At 32.7% G+C, this 23284-nt stretch overlaps 1 protein-coding gene across 2 annotated transcripts in view; it reads left to right on the forward strand.

Moving 5' to 3' along the window:
* The window catches only part of HBS1L (HBS1 like translational GTPase), an 81045-nt gene that overhangs the window by 2550 nt on the left and 55211 nt on the right, over positions 1 to 23284 (forward strand). The window contains exons 2-5 of one of the 2 annotated variants that reach the window (XM_006915395.2): positions 1087 to 1152; positions 8690 to 8815; positions 12065 to 12259; positions 13453 to 17353. In XM_006915395.2, coding sequence (XP_006915457.1) covers positions 1087 to 1152; positions 8690 to 8815; positions 12065 to 12259; positions 13453 to 14921 — 1856 coding nt within the window. In that variant the 3' untranslated portion in view covers positions 14922 to 17353. Of the gene's footprint in view, positions 1 to 1086; positions 1153 to 8689; positions 8816 to 12064; positions 12260 to 13452; positions 17354 to 23284 lie in introns of those variants that run through there. The other variant, XM_006915394.2, reaches the window with a different exon arrangement.

Genomic DNA, 23284 nt, shown 5'->3' on the forward strand with positions numbered 1-23284 from the left:
TTTCCCTAGCCATTCCACTCCCAATTCTGTTTTTATTGCTCATATATGTGTTCCCAAATTGCTCTGTATTTCTCGTTAAACACTTGTCGTATGGTTTTGTAATTGTCCGTTTTCTCATCTGTTCACTGTTCGATTTTAGATTTGTAGAGATTTGGGAATGTGCCTGTCACTCACTTTTCTACCCCAAAACGTTTTTGATAGTCTCTGGCATAGTGTTAGTATTTGTTGAATGAATAAATACTTTATGCGAATGTATTTATGTTCTTTGTGGGGTTTTTAGTTTTAAATTGTTTAATTCATTTATTTATAATAAAACAAATGTTAATTTAGTGCCAAACATATGCCAGGTAGTTGGCTACACAAAGTCTTACTCAGAAAGAGCTTATAGCCTCAGAGAGTGAAATAGGTATAGTGCTTTGAAGATGTCTAGTTGGAGGAGTGTGCTAGAGAGTAAAAATGACAGAAGGACTTGCTGCTTTTTATCCAGAGTGGTCAGGGAAGACTTCTGTTAATAGGTGACATTGAGTTGGAACCTTAACTAAGAGAAGGGAATAGCCTTAAAAAAATTTGGTTAAAGAGGATATTCTAGTCAGTGGGAAAAAAGACCAATTATCCTGAGTAGAGTGACCACAAGGGAGTTTAGGATAAGCTGGTTTTTATAGAGATTACCTAGCTGTACACGAAGAAAAACTGCTTTTATGATCTGATTGTATACCCTGTGCTAGTCAGTTGTATGAAAAATAAATGTTTTGGTTATAGAGGGCATTTGGTGAAAAAAATGGATAGATTGCATTTTGGATTTTTGTCAACACTGGAAAGACAAAATATGTGGTTTGTGGGCTTATTTTTGATCCATGAGTTGAAAAATTGAAACAACTTAATAAAACTCAATTAATTTAAAAAATGAATATACCTACTTTGTGGGTAAAATTTTTAGAATTTTTTGGAAAAGTGAACATTCCAAGTTCCTTTAATTTTGATGAACAATTTAATTTCTTTTGGAAAGAATTCATATGCTTTCTTGTTAATAACTAAGAATATAAAAATATCTTGTAAATGAATTAATCTCTTATGTTTTTATTTTAGATTTTGAAGATGATGATCTCTATGGCCAGTCTGTAGAGGATGATTATTGTATTTCACCATCAACAGGTGAATTTAGAAAAATAGTTTAATTTTCATTATTTGAATGTTTAAAAATGTTAAGTATTGTCATTCAAGGACTAGAATGTTCCATAAGACTGTAATGTTATGTAGCAGTTAAAAAGGTAATTAAATGTTAACTTTTAAAGGTAAATAAATTAATTTCTTTATCCGAGAATAGAATTTAAAGTTTTGATTCTATCATTTAGCTTTAAACAGTTTGAAGAAAACTCTGAAAACCGTGGCTTTTCCAGTATTTGCACTATGCAATTAATCTAAAGTGTACTAAAATGGTAATTTTATCTAAAACTAATACTTCTGAAGGCAGACAGCAGTTAATTATATATTCTCAGGAATCTCTTGAATATTAGAAACATTGAGGTGTTATGCATAGAATTCCCTTCATACAGTACTTTAGTTATCTACTGTTAAACGATTTGGTAAATAAATCAAATACATATAGTTGAGACTTTTGATGGGGCTATAGTGACTTAGAGTTCAAATTCCACATCAGAGCTTCATCTTCTGTCTAATCTGCTGAGAGATTTCTTCTTTGCCACCATATAAAGCAAACATTCATATGTTCTTTCCAGCAAAGGCAATCTTTGATACAGACTTTTCTCTCACTAATTTCTCTAACAGTACAATTGTCTTCAGATTTTATCTACTATATAAACAGTTGGTTAAAAAGTCTTGCTAAATTTTACTATGCCTTAAAAAGAGTACAATCAAATGGTTATGTACAGTGTAAATCTAATTCATAAAACTCATTTTCCACAAGTTAAAGGTTTAATATAAAATATTCATCAAAGTCTGCCTTTTCTTTAATACACTATTGTCTCCTGAGCTGTCCTGTAAACATGTACCACTTTTAGACCAAATATGTCTTTTCTGACTTTTTAGAACTTCTTTTTCTTCATGAAGGCATTGATCCTCTAGAACTGCGGTCTCCAGCCTTTTTGGCACCAGGGACTGGTGCTCCTCTGAGAATCAAATGCCTGATCTGAGGTGGAACTGAAGCGGTTCCTATGCTAGCACTGGGGAGCAGCTGCAAATACAGATGAAGCTTCGCTTACTCGCCACTCACCTCATGCTGTGTGGCCCGGTTCCTAACAGGCCATGGACCGGTACTGATCCTTGGTCCGGGGGTTGGAGACTCCTGCTCTAGAAATGTCTTAGCACTTCTATTCTTTCTGTCATTGTTTTTTCTTGTTACTCTGAAACACAGCTAGGTCTTTTTTCCTCATTTGGCCTAACTGATGAGGGCCTTTCTTCTCTTCCTTTAATGTTACACTGTTACCAGTCAGGATTCTGAAGATAGAACTTGTACCAAGTACTTTGCCAGAGAGAATTTAATATAAAAAATTGTTAACTAGATATCAGAAAACAAAAAAAATGCAAAATGGACAACCTAAAAAATATCAAGGAGGTAGTAACCTCGGGAAGCATCTACCAGCCTAGTGGAACAAGTGAACGAGGTTGAAACCAACCTTTTAGAGCTTTTGGAGGGGCTTCTCGGAGCTGGGACTTAGACCTATGATGAGAGGGGGTTCTACTTTGTTGCTTTGTCTCTGAAGTTCAGAGGAGGGACTGTAGAGCTGTGACTCAGACCTCTGGAAGAGGGAGACACTGCATGGCTGGTACTTGTCTCTCTAAAGGGATCCTGTGAAGCTGGGATTCAGCCTTTTGAGGAGGGAATTCTGGCTAGTCATGGTGCCTGGGGGATGTATATGGGGGCACGTTGAATTTGGTTCTGGGAGTTTTGGAAAAATTGCAAACCGGTATTGATTGCTGTTACTGGAACAAACTGCTTCTGTAAGGTGAAGTATTACTGGGGTGACAGTGTCTGGATAAGAAGCAAAAAAGAAAGGAGCATGTGTCTTCTCTGACCTTCTAGTATCTCTTTAGCACCTGCCTAAAAGGGAGCCAGCTGTCAAAGAAGACATGTGCTTTGCAGAGACTTCAACCCTAGCATCACAAAACAGTAAAGAAGACTGGAGCAGAAGCTGAGAGGTGGCTTAATCAGTATTCCTTTAAAGCTCATTCAGGGATTCAAAGACCACATATTGTAGGGATTAGGAATAACCCCATTGGGCTCCTATAGTTCACTATTACAGTCGACTAGGTAACAATGATGTCTGGTAGCACTAAATTCATTACTCATACTTTAAGCAGATTAAAGAGCATGGCATGTTCATGACACTGAGTAGATGTAGTTGTGATAATTAGATTTAAAAAAAAGATCTCTTCGAAGTAGTAGAGACTGGATTGAAGGCAGTACATAAGTGGATGTAGGTAGATTAGTGAGGAGACTATTAAACTGATCTAGAAGAGATGAAGATATTTTAGGACAATTCTCAGAATGCGGTCCATATACCATTAGCATCACTTGAGAATTTGTTAGAAAAGTAATCCTTGGCCCTATCCCAGAGTCGAAAACTCTGAGGGTGGGGTGCAGCTACTGTTTTAAAAGACTTCTAGAGGATTCTGAGGTTTGCTTTGAGAACTATTTGTTTAGGATGAGGGTGGTAGCATTAGATTTGGGAATAGGTTCAAGAGATAATTACAGGAGTTAAGGTCTACAGGAATTGGAAGTTGGTTGAGTGTGGCTTGCATAAGGGTGAAAACCTTCATGAAGAGAGGGAATATAGAGAAACATCTTAATATTATAGGTTAACTCATTTATTTATCTAGTCTTATCTGGATTAAGTCATACTCAGTCTTGAGTAATGAGCTAAGAGTACACAAGTTCAGGCATTCTGAGGGTGTTTTTCTAAGACTTGCATTTATGGCCTAGTTTTCTTGAGGTCAGAATTTACCCCTGTCTTTCACAGCTCTTGCTATATGTCTTGCATGTGGTTCACGTCCTGGACAATATGACTCTTTGAGAGTTACTTTTATACACACCAAGAAGTCAACCAACTTTATCAAAGCAAGAGATAGGTAAATGGTTTTGAGTTCCTTTTATAACAAACTGGTAATTTTAACAAAAGCATGTGGTTTTGGACTTTTTAATTTTTTAAAACATGTATGGTCCTGTGCCACATAACAAGCATAACAAGGTTTCGGTCAATGACAGACCACATATACGATGGTTGTTTACTATACAGCTTAGGTGTGTAGTGGGCTATACAATCTAAGTTTGTGTAGTACACTCTGATGTTCACACAGTGACAAAATTTCCTAATGACGCATTTCTCCGAATGTATCCTTGTTGTTATGTGGCGCATGACTGTATAAAATAACAGCAATATCTGACCAGAAACTTACTTTTCCTTTTTAGTAGTTTGTTTTCCAAGTGATTTTCAAAGAAAAATGAAAAGTTTTAGCGGGATATTTTCTTAAAGAAGCATTTAATATTATTGAAGACAGAAGATTATATTTTTGATCTAATGAATTCTGATAATGGAGTGACTGTCAATTAGAAATTTCTAAAATTCATCAGCAAATATTTTTTTTTTTGAACTCTACTAACTACAACTTTTCTGATGGAAAAGTGATTTCTAAACATTACAGCTTTTTTTCCCTTAAGAAAGATTGACTTTGATAATGAATATTGAACATACATCAAGGAGCTGGAGATAGCAGAAAGAGCCTATGTACAACAATTTATTTGAACAGTTATGAATTTTGTTTTAACTAATATAATTAGGAGTGTTAAAAGATAAACTCAGGCATGCTAAGATTTTTTTAAAGAGTTTATTTGGGAAACGTCAATTTTGAATCAGGCAGCTCCAAACTGCAAGTGGTTAGGAGCACTCCACTGCAGGAGCTAGGGGCAAGGTTTTCATAGAGAAGACACAAAGCAAAGCAAGGAAGTTGTTTGCTTGGCTATAGCTTAAGTGTTTATTATTATTTGGGAAAGCCTAGTTGACTTTTTGTGATTGGTTGTTATTCTTAATCCTGAGGCATTTACAAGAATCTACTAGCTTAGTTTTCCATTTGTCACCAAGTTATTAAAGCCATCTCAGTCTAATGGTCTCCTCATATGATTACTTTCACAGTGGTAATCCGTATTCAGTTCATTCCAACTCATAATCTTTATTGAGCATCAATGTGTAAGCCTATTCTAATAAATTTATAAATTAGAGTCATATGAGGCAGTCAGTTACAAGTCTCATTTAAAAAACATACTGTGCAACAGTATGATGGGTAAAGAAATAGTCCTGCCTGAAGGTGTCTGGAAAGGCTTCTGGAAGGAGGTGGGTTTGGGACTGGTAAATTTGGGAGTAAGAATGGCATTGTAGATAGAGGAGACAACAGTGCTGGAGCAGTAGGCTCTAAGTGAAGTGTGTTTGGGAAGACTTACAGAATTAATGGAGTTGCAGCAGGAAAGAGGGCTAGGAAAGAAAATAGGAGCCAAATTGTGGAAGTCAGGTTTTAATTTTAGGCATGTAGAGTCAGTTTATTGGAGGTTTTTGAGTAAGGGGTAATATTTTAGGAAAGTAACTGATGATGGAATGAATAGAATACAAAGTAGACTACAGGTGAGACAGGTGGAGGGGGTACTTGTAGGCTAGTGCTTCCTAACCTTCCCTGGTAATACCAGTCAGCTGGGAGTGATTTTAAAAATGCAGATTCCCTGCCCTATTCCAGCACCACTGAATCAGTACCTCCAGGGAAAGAAGTCTAAAAAGCCACATCTGTAATGAGTGCCTCACATGATTTTTATTTTAAGATGTCTAGGAAACAAATTTAGGCAGTTTCTGGAGTCAGATTTTGAATTCTTGAAACTTCTATGTTTGTCAAAATGCCTTAAATTTTAAAAGTCACTATAGATGTCCAGTTTTTCTGTAAGCATTTACATTTTTAAAAAAGAATAGCATTTTATATTCTTTTTCACCATTGCTTTTCTCTCACTCTTTTTATTGTATTTATTGCCTTTTTGGGTTCTCATTTCAGCTTCAGAGATTTGGACCTCCTTTTTCTCCCCTCTAAGTAGCTATTTTCCCCGGGGAATTTTCTTTCGCTCTTCCTCTCCACACTCCTCAGCAGATTTGTACTTCCAAAACAATATGTCCATAGTTTAGGTTTCTGAGTGGAGTTCATGTGTGGGTATGATGTAGGATCCCACCCCACCTCCCCTCCCCTCCCCGAGAAAACAGTTCCTAGGAGTTAGAATGGAAGCCGGGATATTGACAGCTTCCTTTTCCCTGTTAATATTTCCTAAGTGAAAATTGTTGAGGGAGGTATCTAAGGTCTTGCCTCACTTAATTTTTGATTTATCTTAGGCTTTTCTCACAGTTGAGATCTATGAGCGGAAGTTGGGGAAAGTATATTACTTTTAGGCAAAACTGAATAGTTTGTTTGAGGCAGGAAAGTAATTCATAAGTCACCAGGCATAAAATGACCCAATATACATTTTTTAATACTACCACATTTTATTAAATCTAAAATGCCACAGATTAAGACATACCATTATTTTACATACCAGTTTTTAAAAAATCGTCCGTCAGTCTGAGTATTACATAATGCTAAGATGCCATGTGATTGAAATGCATTCCCTCATTCAGAGATTTTAATGTGAAAAAAATAGTCATCTTAGAGTTTCTATGGAGTATGAAGTAGGATATCTCTTCTGCTGTTTAGCCATGCTGACTTTATAATAGCAGTGTTATATTCACTTTGAACAAGATGGGGAAAAATAACATAATATGTGCATTCTTGGAAAATTCTGTGGTCTTCAAAATTATATACCAAAAAACAAAACTTCTAGGAAAAAATAGGATAATGACAGACCACTCAACCTGTAAAGTACTAATAAAAACAGTAATCATCTTAATAAAAATTCTTGCATATTTGAAACAGTACATTAGCTTCTTAATAAATATTCCAGTAAATATAGAACATAACGCTAATAAAAAAATGGTGAAAGCCTGATAAAAAAAAGGTGTAAGAAAGAGTTAAGGGGTAATGTTGCAAATCAAGCAATGAGCACACACAAAGATAGGACATGTGGCCAAACTGAGCCAAGAGGAAGAATGCGGTGCTATTACAGTATATTACAGTATATTACAGTGTAATCGTCTCTGGTTGGTGTTTTTGCATTTTGTACCTGCTGCTATTATGCAGTGATACAAAACATTGTTGGGGGCGTGGGGAATCTCATAAACCAAAGCAACTTGAATAATATACCTTCATTATTCCACTATTTATCATTTGGTATGAACTAGTTTGGTTAAGGAGACATGCATTATAGCAGAATAGATTGAATTCTCGCAACTGCTCTATATTTTTCTTAGAAACACAGATGTCCAAGATGTCTTCTGCCTCTTCAGTTTTTCTGATGTTCTTCCCTTCTTTATTATAACTGCTCTAGTCTTCAATGATTACTTAATTTTCTGTGCTTCTGCAGCACTTGTTATCTGTACTACTCATCTGGCTTTTAAAATATGTCATTACATTTTTCTTCTTTGCCTTGCCTGCTAATCTATAAGGCCATCATTAATTTATACTACAAATAGATAGCACTTAGTGCCATGGCCTTCTGAGTATAGGTATTACACTTAAGCAATTGTATTATCTATTGTCTATGTATGCATTATCTTTAAAATTTCAATGTAGTTTTCCTTTCATAGTTTGTGCCTTCCTGAAAACATGCACAAAAGTCAGATGTGGGAATGCTAAGCAATAGACTTGCATGTTATATGTTCTTCCAGAATGCTAAATAATATGAAATTCCTAAGAATACCTTGCTTTTAGAATCCTGTATTACTATTTCTATCCTTCTTAAGTTATTCTTCAGTTTTGTTCCTTCACAATTGAACACAGTCTCCATAAATTGAGTTCAGTGGGCATCCAGTTGAGGCAGAAGAGTCAACACTTTGGGCATACATGATGATTTTCTCCTTTGATCACTTATATTTTGTATATGATACTCAGGCATATATTGGTACTTTGACATTTTGTCTTTTCTCCTTTTAATGAAATATGTAATACCAAGTTACATACTGAGTGATGACACCGCTGGTCCTGCAGACTAGCATAGACTAATGTCTGAAAGTCAAAGCTTTCCGAGTATATGACACTGTTAAACAGTGTCAGTGTGTGATTGAAAGTATGAGCTTTTCAAAAGTTAAGATCTATGATTTTGATAACTTTTGGGTTCAGGAAAAATTAGCAATTTTTGGAAATTGAAAGCTTACTCTGTTTTTAGTATTTTCTTTATGCAAATAAGCAAGTTTGATATAAGGTTTAAATTATTTGTACCAAAGAAGAGAAAATTTCAAAGAAGATGAAGTAGTAGGCAAGCATGCGTTATTGGGAAAGATTGTTTTTGAAAACTGGAGAAAATAAACTCAGGGGAATTGTTTTGGAGATAGAAGGAAAGAAGGAAGATGAAATAAGAGGCTAATGAATAGCAAGGACATTCGAGCAGGATTTAGGGTATGATATGTTTTGTCTTTGTTTTTATCTATTATTATAGAATGTGGGTAAATGGCTGTAGGTAGTAAGCCAGAATCCCTAATTTTTACTTTGTTTGTAAAAAAAAAAAATTAATGAGAAATGGCTGTACTATAGCATTCTTTTATATTTTATATTCTAGCTGCTCAGTTTATTTACTCACGACGTGACAAACCTGTTGTTGAGCCTGTAGAAGGATATGGTTATGAAGATCTGACAGAATCCTCCAATTCTCTTTTGAATCATCAGCTAAGTGAAATTGATCAAGGTATAGTAAAGTCTATCTATGTTTCTTATCTGAAAATGATTAATAATATACTAGAATTTATCAGTTTTGTGATAGTTCATAATAGTGATTGTGGGTAGTAATGGCACAAATGCATTTTATATCATCAAGGAAAATTTAATAATAAATTTTATATTTAATAAAATTTACATTTTAAATATATTTTATGTGGAGTGTATGATTATATAAATATATGGCAATTATTTAGTAACTGGAATTCTTGAATCTTCATCTTCTTATGAGAGAAGCTTCAGTGATTTGTTTTTAGCAATATTTATTGTTTTATAAGCTCTATGTAGAGTTTACGATTAGATTACAGAAGCTATTTTCCTTATAAAACGTTAGGTTCCATAAGGGTGGTGTTTTTTTTTTAATTTAAGTCCAAAGTAACTATACAAGTGTCCTGATTAGTCATATCCATGTAAATTAAGTTTCAAGACAGAACTTGTAAATAGTAATGCCATTGGTTCTGAGTTTGCCTCTTTTCAATTCTCTTACACATTTCAACAAAAATACTTGTATTTTGGCTTTTATCTTTTGTAAATAAATTTCAGACATTGTTTCAAACATATTACTCAAGCTGTAGATTGATGAACAGTGTAGCAGAACTAAAATGGCCAGGCATAACAGTAATGCAGTCGTTATTAGTGGAGTGCAGGGCTGAGTTGATTTGCTCATTCTCCAGTGTGACTTTGTTCTATAGGCATTTATAAACTGAAAATTTATAGCAATTAATTTGAAAACAGAGGAAATGTAAGAATCTGAGACCCCATCATTGAATAAATCAGTTAAATATATATCAACTGTTAACCAAACCAAGAAAAATGGAGAGAAAGCACAAGCAGACAAAATTAGAAAGCCTAAAGGGAAACAACAGATATAGAATCAAAATATCAACTGTAAATACATTTTATAATCTGGATAAAAGTCTGTAGAGGAACTGCTATGTAGACTCTTTAATAGTTTTTGATTGTAGTTTGAAGAAAGTATTGTAGTTGTTACTGTGGGGTGAGAGGGTAGGAATAAGTAGAAGTCTTACACTTTTTCTGTTATGCCTCAGAATCGTTAAGAAGGTATGAAATTCAAAGTTATGTTTGAGATTGAAAGTTAATCATTCCCACCTGATGTATGTAAGTAATTGCATGATAACAATAATAATGATTGTAGCTAACTGTTACTAAATGCTTTCCAGGTACTGTTCTAAATGTTCATATATTAACATATTTAATCTTCACAGCAACCTTATCAGGTGGGCCAGTTATTGTCCTCATTTTATAGAGAAGGTTGTACCAGCTTATAGTAAGTGGCATTGGATTATGAACCAAGACAGCTTGACTCCAAATAGTTGCTCTAATTAATTGGAACAGGCCTTTCTAAGCTATACTAAGTATTCTGTTCCAGTTTCAATAATTCATGTATTTATGAAATAGGTATGGTATAATTTTCCAAGTATAGCTTATTAGCCTAAAAATAATCTTGACCTTAAGCAAAGCAGAATTACCCAAATATTTGAGAAATTTTTCTTTAATACAGTCATGTGCCACTGAATGATGGGGTTATGTTTTGAGAAATGCGTAGTTAGGTGAATGAACATCAATGTGTGAACATCATAGAGTACACTTACACGAACCTAAATGGTATAGCCTATTAGATACCTAGTCTACGTTGTATACCTATTGCTCTTAGGCCACAAGCCTTTACAACATGTTACTGTACAAAACACAATATTAAATCGAGACATGGTAAATAAATATGAGGCTGCTGCTGGCATAACACAGCAGAACGCAGCAAATTGTTTTTCATAAGTAGAGTGCACTCTAAAGTAATGATAAAAAGTATAGTATAGTAAATACATAAACCAATAAAATAGTGTTTTATTATCATTACCAAGTACTTAACTATATGTACTATACCACTGGCAGCACAGTAGGTTTGTTAACACCAGCATAACCACAAACAAATGAGTAATGGGTTGCTCTAGTACCTTGTGATGGCAACGTCACTAGGAAATAGGAATTTTTCAGCTCCATTATAATCTCATGGGACTACCATCATATATGCAGTCAGTCATTGACTGAAATGTTATGTGGCTTATGACTAATTAAAAAAGAAGGCAGTGGAAAAATATCAAATACTTTTTTATTTTTAACAAAGAGATGGGATTGCCAGTAGATTTCTGTTCAACATGCAGGCGTATCAGAGGCAATATAAATTGCATTATGTGAAATGGTTTCATAGAGTAGGGAGTCTGAAAACCTGAGTTCTATTTTGATTGCTGCTATATAAACTTCACAATAGTATTTGATTGTGTTTTTAAAGAAAGTGTTGTCGTTGTCCTTGGGTCTAGTTCCATAATTTTCAGTCATATCTTTATGAATTAGAATTTGCCCGATATATCTAGGTCATAGAGTTATTATGAGGATTAAAAAAGATATGAAACATTTTGAAAACTGTCAAGTGCTATAACAAAATTAATACATTTATCCATTTTTATTCAGTGGCCTCTACCAGCTATTATTTTAGGATCCAGGGATATAAAGTCTCTGCTCTTGTGGAATTTACATCATTAATGAATATTATTAGTAATAACTTTTTATAAATAATTACCGTAGTCATCAGAAAATAAAAATTCTTAAAGATTTTAGATTTCCAGATATAAATTTAGTATTTTTAAAATGAATGTCATTCTTTTTAATCTACTGGACTTCCTTATTTTCATGGCATTTTTATATTAGGTTATCATGCCCTAAAAAGGATGATTTTAGTTTGCTGGGGCAAACCGAAGTTAGCCTAAAATAAAACTTAAAGTAGTAATAATTTAAGAAATTTAAGAAATATATGTAATGAGTGATTTAACTGGGCTCACTAACAAGTTAGAAATATTTTCATACATACCCCTCCCTTTGTACACATGTAAAACATCATCAGTGCAAACATAATCATTATCATTGACTGAAAATAGATATTTCTGTATACAATTTACATTTTTTAAGCATTAGTATTATTTAGGAGACATTTATTATAGCGATTTCTTAATTAATGAAAATGTTCCTCTAATAAGGGAAGATAGGTATATTGTGCATAAAAATATAATCATTATAAGTTTTGCCAAGGAAAAAGGAGAGTTGAACATCCTGTTGTAGTTTCAAATTCTTTTTTTCACATTTAAAGATTGAGAGTTCTTTCATGACACCATTCAGTATAGCTTTGAATTATTGTTGTGTGTTCCAGCTCGTCTTTATTCATGCCTTGATCACATGAGAGAGGTACTTGGAGATGCTGTGCCAGATGACATATTGATTGAAGTAATTCTGAAGAACAAGTTTGATGTGCAGAAGGCTCTGTCAGTGGTTCTGGAGCAAGATAAAATGCAGAATTTGAAGGTCAAGAATGAGGGAGCAATAGCTACAGAAAAGATAGTAAAAGGTATGCTTTTACTTGTTCTGTTTAGTTGTTTTATAGTTAACACTTGAAAGGAGACTTTGATTTGCTAGAGCTGGTAAAAAACGTGGAGAGAATTTTGCATGTTACAATAACGTGATTATCATCAATTGATTTTCTAGTTTATGAATTTTTAAGCTGAGTGCTGTGAAAATCTGTGTTTTGATTATTTCCCTGCTTGTTTTCATAACACAGGATATAGGGGAAATAAAATCAGATTAAAAATAAAATACTTTGTGCTTCTTGTTAGTAGCTTAGAGGGCTTTTTAATTGTTGTTTTTTAACTCTGATGGGTCAGGAGACGGAAATTAATATAGCTTGACAATTAATGTAAAAAAAAACTTTGGGCTTATAGTATTGATAAATGTAATTTTGTTTTATTATTATATCATAATTAATACTACTTTTGCATTTTATAGCCAGCTCTTTAATGTTAAATTTGTGGCATTTGAGATTAATTTGGAATTTATTTGACATATAATGGGAATTGAGGTACCTTTATATTGTTATGAGATCTGTCAGTAGGAGCATAGTGATTTGTTAACGGGGTTGATATTTCCTGTAAGCTGAGGACTCGAGTTTTGCCACAACAAAGTTACATGAAGTCCGCTACCATGAAATAGGGTTTTTTTTTTTTTTTTCCTGTTTAAATTTAAAAAATTTATGAGGGATGTACTTTCAACTGACCAGTCTGAGAATGAGTATATTATATGTCATCTGTATTAATAGTTTATCTTAGATCATGGTAGAAATTATAGGGTGGTGTTTCCTTGTTTTTAATACATTAAAAATACAGAAGATGAACCTAATTCTTTCCATTGGTCTTTTAGACATTTCGAATTTGAGATAATCCTGACTATAATTTAAATGTTAAAACCTTACATAAAATTTTTGGAAATTAGAACATTGACTAACTTGGTACTTATATTTGTATATATCAGTGAACAAAGTGTGAAGTCACTTTAGGTGGTTAAAAGAAGGTAAAATTTCTTTATTATTATTTTTTAGAGTGTTCCCTTTTTATTAAATAATGATCAAGTATCACTTTATTCATGTCGTAATCAAAAGAAACATTTAGTAATTAAATGCCTCATTTCATGTTTCCTTTTGGTTGCTGTGACTGTCTTCTGCATATGTGAACCTATTCATCTGAAAATTAATGGCTCTTGTAAGGTAAGGCGTCTTATTACCTTCCTCTGAAGTTTCAGCTGATAATGTTCAAAGCTCTTGTCCTCAGTCCCCTAAACATTTGGATTGCAGTAGCAAACCATTTGATTTTTTTGGTCCAGTAGCAAAATATGGATTATATCATAATTCCTCAGTTGTACCAAGTCACTATTTACTCTTGAAAAAAAGGAAACTATACAGACCTAAAAGTGAAAAGAAACTAGAATCATGTAAGTTAACACAAGAACTGTCACTAGCTGACCTAATGGATGATATGCCAAGAGATTCTGATAAAAGTCAGCCATCAGTCAGATTATCATCCACAGATAGTCTGGAAAACCTTTCAAAGAGTCTAGATGCTGATTTGTTAAGACCTCATGCATCCGAATGTGTTTCCAAAGATGAGTCTGCGTTCAAAAGAATACCGGATTTAAAATCCTTAATGATGAGGAGCACGACACCTAATAACTCTTTATTTATTCAAAATAATTCACTACCTGATTTGCAAAACATTCCAGTACAAAACAGTTTAGGAAGTTTAAATAATCCTTTCCTCCCAACTAGCTCATTGGAAAATGTGGCTCTTGATAATTTAAATGCTCGTAAAATAACTGAAATTGGAGATGTTTCTTCAGTTGAACAAAGTGCAAAGAATTACATTTTAGAAAATGACAATTTGCAGTTTTGCCAATATGAAGGTCCATCTCTAGCTGAACTGTTTCAGGACCACAAAGAAAACAATCCAAGCCAGTACTTTACTTTATCTAATCTTTGTAACCAGTCACCTGCCAGTTTCACAGATCTAAGTTTAGGATCCTTTCCCCTGTCACAACTAGCAAATCGGTATCAGTCTTCAACTGGAATATCAGAACTAACAGGATCTCTATCATCTCTGGCATTTCATAAAGCTTCCCCTACAAGAGACCTTGAGAATTTGTCACTTTCTGATTTGATTGCAGAAACAATTGACATAGACAACTCTCAGATTAAGAAAGATTCTTTCAAGCTCAGTTTATCTGAAATGAGGTCACCTGGAATAGATTCAAATATTGATCTCAGTGTCCTTATAAAATCCCCAGATCTTGTACCAAAACCTGTGGTAGACCAATCAGTTGTTCCAACACCAGAAACTAAAGTTCTAAATTCGAAGCTAGAGAAGAATTTCATTTCTGCCAGGGATAATAAGAAAAACAGTAAAGGCTCTCTGAATAGGGAACCACCTTTTTCTTTGTCTTGGACCAAAGCCCTTGCTGCTAGACCTTCAGCTTTTGCTTCAACACTGTGTCTACGTTACCCATTGAAAAGTTGCAAGCGACGCACCCTTGACCTCTACAAGACCTTTCTTTATAGTAGACAAGTTCAAGATGTAAAGGACAAAGAAATAAGCCCTCTTATAACAATAACACCATTTGACTTCAAATCAGCATCTCCTGATGACATTGTAAAAGCTAATCAAAAGAAAGTTTTTACTAGAGAATAGTAACAAAAGGAAAACTTGATAACTGTTGTAGAGCTTTTTATTTTAAAATAACTTAAAGTCTTTATAGGATTACTTTATATTATGGGATTTAAGCTGTGATTTTTATATTAAAATTGTCTTAAGTTAGTTGGTATGTATTTTTGCACTGGAATTTCTTTTTTTTTACTCTTAGCAATAACTGGCTTTATTTAAGTTGATAGACTATAATAATGGTGTATGTTTACAAAGTGCATATGGAAACTTGATATTGTGAAATCAAACCTCAGATACAGTATTTTTGTCTGAATCATTCAACTTTATTATAATGAGACATTTTCTTTTATAAAATATTTTTGTGCTTCGTTCTTAAATGAAATGCCATCACATAAGATTATTATAGTTTAGTAATGAAGATTTTTCTTATACGTGGCATAGCATAGCTGAGACACAATTATATTTTAAAATATTAGTGATATCATTCTCATTTTTTTCCTGTAGGCAGATACTAACATTTTTTTATTAGAAAATCTTAACATTCCTGACTTAAGAATACTGTAGAATTGTTGAAATACATTTTTGTTGAAAATAAAATGAAAATTCTTTAAAGGGACCATGTAAATATTCAAATTGGATTAATACATAAATTATTTTTATACATTTTCAAAACCATTTGTCCTAAATGCACACTTTAAAATAAATATATAGAAAGTATTTTCAAATATAGTTGCATGTTCTTTGAATAGATAATTTTATCAGATCTCTAACTTTTTTTACTATAATGAGATAAATGTGGCGTTTTTCTTGTTGCTGCTGATAGCTGTGTGTGCTAAAATCAAAGTTTCAGCAATGGCAGACCAAATAAGAGCTCTTATGTCAGTAGAACAAGTATGTAATTCATCGCTTAAAGCATTTTCTTCACCTAGCAATCAGAATCACTGGGGGAATTTTTTCAAAAGACAGGTATTGTAGATTCACTTGAGACAGGGTCAGTCAGTCTCTAAGGTATGGCATTTGGGAATGTGTATTTTTTAAATAGTCCCTAGGTGATTCTTATGTATTACTTCTACAAGAGAACTATTGCCCTAGAGAATTAAATAAGAAGAATGAAAGGAATTACTAATGCTTAGAATAACATCTGACCAACTTTAATTTATAATTCATATTTTCTAGGAATCAGGAATACCAAGAAAAATTGCTAATTAGAAATTATAGTCTTTTGCATAAGATGATGCTGATATATTATTAGTATTTCTTGCAAAAAAAAGTGTCTAAAATATTACTTCTTAATAAAAATAAAATAGCTGGCTATTTCCCAGTAAAGAAATATTTTCTCTGGCAGCTACTTCACTGTACTTTTGATAATTTTTTTTTTTTCTATTTCTTGTTTCTGTTTATTTTCACAATGACATTCTAATCTTTTTAGCTATGTATGATGTTTATAGTCACTGTTTTGGTGGGAAAACTTAGGCCAGCATTATGTCTTCATTGTTCTTGACCAAACACCTTCTTTTGATGTCTTCAGGTTTTATTTTTAATTGCATATTTCATTTTGCATCATACTAATGCTTAGGAGATCATATAAATCACATACTTTATGATTGATTTTAAAGTTTGAATTACCCCAACTACTGATTTTGTTTTTCTAGTCTTGAACCTTGATCAAACATTTCAATAATTTTAAACTATTAATATATGACTCAACTGGATTTATATATAGGCAGTCTCCAACTAAGAAGTGAATTGTGTTCTAAGAGTTTGTTTGGAACTAACAATAATATCTGATAGAGTAAGTGCTACACAAGTGGTCCACTTTGCACATGACTCTACAAGTACTTACTTAACCAATATTGAAGTTGAATTGTATGGTACCTTCTTTTATAACCAGTTTTCAAGCGGAAATAACAATTCTTTTTAAGTCACATAGTAGATCTTGTAAAATGAATTAGATCTCCCTTTGTTGGCTGCTTAGGATTACAACTACCATTTATGAGGTTTTTTTGTTGTTTGTTTTTTAGTGGAAAATTAATGTTTTCCTATTTTACTTGTCATGGCTACTGGTCTCAGGCATGTATATGGTATGTACTTGCTCTGTTGACCTAGGAAGTGTCACAGTCTGAAATTTAGAGGCTGGAACCAAGAAGACCCGTTTGCTCCTTCTACCTTTGGCTATTAGCCCTTGTTAGAGACAGTGGCTGCTTGTTCATGGATACACTCTAGTGACAAAGATTGCTTGCATTAAGTGCATATTCTGCACCAACCACTGTTCATTGACTAACTACTGCCTTATATATGCTAAGTGTTTTTGGTTTATTTTTTAGTTCACATACTAATTTTGAGATGCAAAGCCATTTTGATTTGCATTATGATCAAATGCATTAATATTTCATTTCAGGACTAGAAATAACATTGTAATTACATTCTAAGTGATGTAAAATAAAAAACATTTAAAATTACCATTTTACTCTTTTTTTGTTTTTGAAAGATCTGATGTTCGTGGATGTTTTGTCCTTTTGCATTCTCAAGTCTTTGGTTGGCTTTCTTGGTTATGGATCTTCTTACCAGGGAGTGCCAAGAACTAGGGTTTCACTTCTGTATAGAACACTTTGCTTAACTTTTCTTTTTTTTTTTTATTTTACCTTTTTCTTATTTCCTAGTTACTAAATTGACATTCTGACACCTTTTTCTCCCTTTTGTTTTGAATCCTTCTTTCTTGAACTTTTTTTTCACCCTTTTTCTTATCATATAAGTAATAACTTCCCAGTGTGTTATATTTAATTTTTAGTATTCATTGGAAAGTCATGCAACTAATTGTCACATCAAGGATAAAACTAGCACAGTACTTTTCTTTGTATATAAAAGGAAGCTCTTTTAAGATAAACACAGGAGAAAAATATTTGATTCTCCTATGATTATTTACTTTTTAAACTGACCCAGAATCTCTATATGGACTATTGCAAATAAATAAGTACACAGATGTCTATTGAGGAAGAACTGTTTATCAAGTTTTCTGTTTTGTATTCACATAAGTATATTTTGGGTTATAAAATCAGTTTTGTAGTAACCTAGAAATGGTTTTCTGTTACATAGAGATAATGTTGACTAGACAGTGATTGATACGAATTTCTTTACTAGTTTTCTTTTATAATTATATAAGGCTCAATATATGCAGTTGTATATTATAATTTTTAGTTGTTAGGGTATAAAAAGACATTGCATTTTGAGTGTATACATAGTTTTGTAAAAGCTACATTGAAATCAATTATGATTCTGAGATTTTTCTTAAATCAAGTGTGAAAACATATGACAATTTACCCATTAGAATGTTTTGTATAAGCTTGATATTTCAGAATGGTATTTTAATAATATATGCTGAAGGTATTACTTTGTTTCTATAAACAAATTAAAAACAAACTGCCTGGTTATGCAGAATTTCTTTTAAGATATTTGTCATTTAGAATTCTTACTTTCCAAAAGGTAAAATTTTATATATCTTTACATTTTTGGACTCACAGAAAAACATTATTAAAAAAGTATAGATTATTGTGAATATGAATAATGTACTTGCAAAGATGGCGTGGAAGGTAAAAGAATTGAGAAGTGCACATTTCTGCTGTTGACATGCCTGGTTTATATTTATTATATGACTTAAAGGAAACCATCATTTTAGTTGTAGGAGATACACCAAGATGAATAAGATATGATTCTTACTCTGAAAGAGTGGAGGATAGGAGTACGGAAACACAAAATTATATTACACTGTGGCATATAGAACATTCCGCGCTTCATAGCTGACATCTTTGCCTTCCTGATCTAATCTCCCACCACCTCCTATATTTCCTATCTTTATTAGTGGTATCAACATTTTCCAATTGCTTAAGCCAGAAACCCAGGTGACATCATCCTTGATTTCTTTTCTTCATATACTTCTTATAATTGATTACCAGTCCTATGGTTTCTCTTTTACAAAGTAAACATACATGTGTACATATTACAGTTGATTGCTGTTATTTGTGGTAGTTATGTTTTATAAAGCCATAAATTAACAAACACTGAGTGAATGAAATACGTGTACTGACTTAATGAATACTGATCCATTACTCCTATATGAAGTACAGGGTTAGGTTCCGCTGTGATTCTCTGGTCACAGTATTTTTGTCGATTAGTACACAACATTATTTTATATATCTGTTAAAGATACTTTAATATGTATATTGTTTACTTGTTATCAATTCATTAACATTGAACTCATGGCCAATGGCACTATAACTCTTGCCTGAACAAAGCTTATCTAACACATCTTTTCATAAGGCACATAACTGCTGCCTTGTTCTTGGGAACACTAAACAGCACTTTATCACTACTCCTGGGGGTTCTTTTAAGCAGCAAAATTACCAACTAAAAATCACACTGAAAAATGTGACACTAAGGAGTTATGAAAAGGACACTTGTTTACAGTATGGGAGCTGAACCAAGAAGGCAGGGTATTACCTTGTTCTACCTCAGCTGGGAAAATCAAATATTTTGCTCTGTGCACTTGTCCTCAAGTTACTGGAAAGTGCCACAAGTAGTGATTTTGGAATTATAAATAAATTTTAGCGAGTAGGTGAATTTGCAAATATGGAATCCGCTAATGATGAGGATTGACTGTACATTTTTCGACTCACTACACTCTCCTTAATGCTAGTTCTTATAAAGAAAGCCCCATTAACTTTGAGCAGGGTTACTGAAACATTTAACTGGTTTCTTCTCAGTTTATTTACCCCAAAACACTTTCTTCACTACAGCCAGAGTAACTTTCTCAAAATATAGCTTTAATTTTCTGTTTCCGTGTATAAACCCTTTAAATTATTTTATAAGAACTCCTATGAACTGGTTTGTTTGTGTGCCCCCCCTACCCAAACCTATCAAGAACACCTACCAGAGTTTCCTCTGCTTTAGTCCCTCTCCTGCCACTTCTACCCTGGTTAATGTTAATTTCTCTTCTGCAAGACAATTTTAAAAAATTACTTGTTTTTTTTTAACTTTTTTTTTTTAAATTACTTGTTAATTTCTCTTCTGCAAGACAATTTTAAAATATTACAGGTTTTTTTTTTTTTTAAATATTTGACCCTTTGATCCAGCTGCTACTAGGGGGTAAGGTAGGAATTTAGTTTCTTTACCAATATCTTACTCTTTCTAATAGCTGATATTTGTCACAGTGCCCTCTGGTGAATTACTCATCATTTTTCTTTTTTAACCTTATTTGAAAAGCCATCTTTGACATGTACTGAATTTTTCTCTGTTCATCTGTCTGTCTATTTTGGGGCCAATAATTTGTCTTCCATGCCAATACCAAATTGTTAATTACTGTAGTTTTTTATTATTTTGTAGGCTATCTCGTTTAGTATTAGTATTTTGTAGGCTATCTTGTTTTTTCTCTTCTTTTTCATAGTTTCACTGAATTATCTTACATGGATCTTTTTCCCACAGGAGCTTTAGAAAGAGCTCGTCAAGTTACTGAAAAAAATCCAGTTGTAATTCTTATTGAGATGTTTAATGTTATCAAAAGATTTTTGGAGAAAAAATATACTGTTTTCATAGATACAAAAGGCCTTAGGTACATTATATTGTTAAACATTGTTATTTTAATAGATTTTCTAGTATTGATCTAGTCTTGGAACAATCTTAATTGGTCATGGTGGATTCTTTTAATGTGATGGATCTTATTAGCTTTTAAAATAATTAACTTCCACAGCTGAACATCTTTTTTTTTTTAAACAAAATAAATAAATAAGTAAATAAGTAAATAAGTAAATAAATAAATAAATAAATAAAAAAAGATGAAGGGCTTATTAGGCCATTGCTAGTAAATAAATAAGACCTGATTTGGGGCATGGAGTCTAAACCACCAGCAGCATGACTAGGTAAGAAAGACGACATGTCTTGTCATCCCAGAGTTTTGTAAGCATTCTTATACATCAGGTTGAATGGAGGGAGATGTAAGCTGTTCTGAAAGGATTCGCATTAGGCAAAGGAAAGGGAGAAAGTGAAAGAGGGCTAATTGTGGGATAGGTGCAGCAAAGTCCGCAAGGAAGAAGTGTCTGCTCGCTGGCTACTGTAATTTTAATTTAGAACATCTCAGATTTTTTTTCTTGTCATTGCTAATATTTAAGATTATTTCATCTATTTATAAAATTAAATTACAGTTATGTGTGTGTTCTTGGTCAGATTTTGGTTTCTCTTGTGATGTTTAGAGATTTTGGTTTCTCTTGTGATGTATAGAGAATTTAGAAAGTTTTCCTTTATCCTTAAGTAATTTGAAGAGCATTGAAATTATTTGTTTCATGATAGGATTTATCCTTCTCAATATTTTAGAGTCAATTTTGAAAGTTGTAATTTTATTAGAAAACCATTCCTTTCATCCAAGTTGGCAAATGGATTTGTTTGACATTGTAGTGTGGGGGCTAAGGAAAATTATTTTTCTTCCTACCTTCTAAGTTATAGCTGGGTTAATAATTCAAATAAAATACAGCAGATTAACAGGAGAAAATCATGTTTTAAAATGTGTGCTGGGGAATTCACATAAGCATGAAAATTCCCAAAGACAGTGAGGTAAAATTTTGTATATATGTCTTTTTGGACAAAAAGGAAAGAGGGAGCAAGGGAGCAGGGTATGAGATTTCAAAGGAAATAGGCAATTTGCATGTTGTCGACGAAGAGCAGAACACATATGACAGGCAAATTCTTGTTTCAGTGCTCCTGGCTCCTGCCTGGAGCCCTCCCATCTACCATACTCAATTCAAATTAGGCTAAAACGAACATGCTTAGATTTTCTTCCTGGAGTAGGCCTTCTGATCTGATCTCTTAGACAGGAAATGGGAAAGGTCAAAGGTTCTTCTGAATCTTGTTTCTTAATAACCAGCTTAAGATCAATATCCTAAAAGGCACAGTTTTGGGATAAAACATTGTCTTATTCTTTTAGATTCTTCTATACCATGGTTATATCTCTATTCTTATTTTAAATATTTTTTTCTTTTCTCTACTTTCTCCTTTTGCCAGCTTTTTTTCTCTTGATTTATTGCCTTGTAATTTATTTTCTCCCTCCAGAGATTGGCTCCTAAATTGATTAGTTCTCCTGGTTTTAATTCATTAGTGAGTTGATCTGTTTATGACCTAATCTTTTCTCCATTTTTTATTTTCTAGTTTTCTGAGTGGAACATTTAATTGACCTTAAATGCATTTTTAATTGTTTATCTTAAAAGTTAATTAATTGATGAAATTTCAAACATAGAAAATAATATAACAAATACTCATGGACCCGCAATTTAATTTTAACAAGGTAACATTTTGCCACGCAGGTCAGATTCCATTCTAACAAGAAGTAAATTGTTAGATTGGAATTCTAGCTTCACCTTTTGCGTGTTCCTCTCCACTACCTTCAAGTTGATGTGCATTGTTCCCATTCTCTCTTATGTTTCTGGAGTTATTTTTCCTATGAACACTATATTTACTATAGCAAATGGGTTCTTTTAGAGTTATTTCCTGGTTTCCTTTAGAGTTTCTATTATTTTCCGGATAATCCACAATTTAATTGTGGTTTCCTTTTTAAACAGAATTCAAGAGTATTAAAATGTGTGTGATTTTTGTTTATTTTTGTTATGATTGCTGGTTTCATTGTACTGTTAAAGAGAATGTGGTCTATGCCCTTTACTTTTTGAAGTTTATTGATTTTTTTTCTTTGTGGTCCAATGTAGTTTCATAGCAACTTTTTCAAGAGTACAGATTCCACCTGAAGAATACAAAATATGACATAGTTTTGTTAATTATCTTTTAATTATTACAGAGTTCAGTATTCTTATGTAAATTCTGTTTCCTTGGTTGGTTGTAGACAGAGGTAAATTAAAATGTAATATCCTTATTTTTTATTTTATCTTATTCCTTATAGATTTTACCCTGTACATTTTGATATGTAAAAACACCTGATATTTCTGTAGATTTGAATTTTTCATCAGTGTGAGCTTTCTTTTTGGCTTGTTTTACATTTTTTTACCTTAAATTCAATTTCTTTAACATTAATATCATGATTGCTGCTTTCTCTTAAGTTTTATTTGTTCATCCTTTTGTTTTAAAAGTTTGAGTCACTTTGGTTTAGTTGTATTTCCTGTATAACTGAGTTTGTTAGAGACTCTGTTTTAATAGATATTTTTTCCCCACTTCCGAGATTGATAGTATAGATGTGCCTTCTGTCACTTAAAATAAACATATTGTGATCTTTTATATTTATACATTTTGATATATAATCTTTGTTTTGACTTTGTATATACTCTTTGATAACTTGGTACATTTGCAGTTCAATGTAATAACATACTTTAATATTATTTACATTCTTAGATAAGGTATTGCCT

Source organism: Pteropus alecto, unplaced genomic scaffold, assembly GCF_000325575.1.
Source record: "Pteropus alecto unplaced genomic scaffold, ASM32557v1 scaffold185, whole genome shotgun sequence".
NCBI lineage: Eukaryota > Metazoa > Chordata > Mammalia > Chiroptera > Pteropodidae > Pteropus > Pteropus alecto.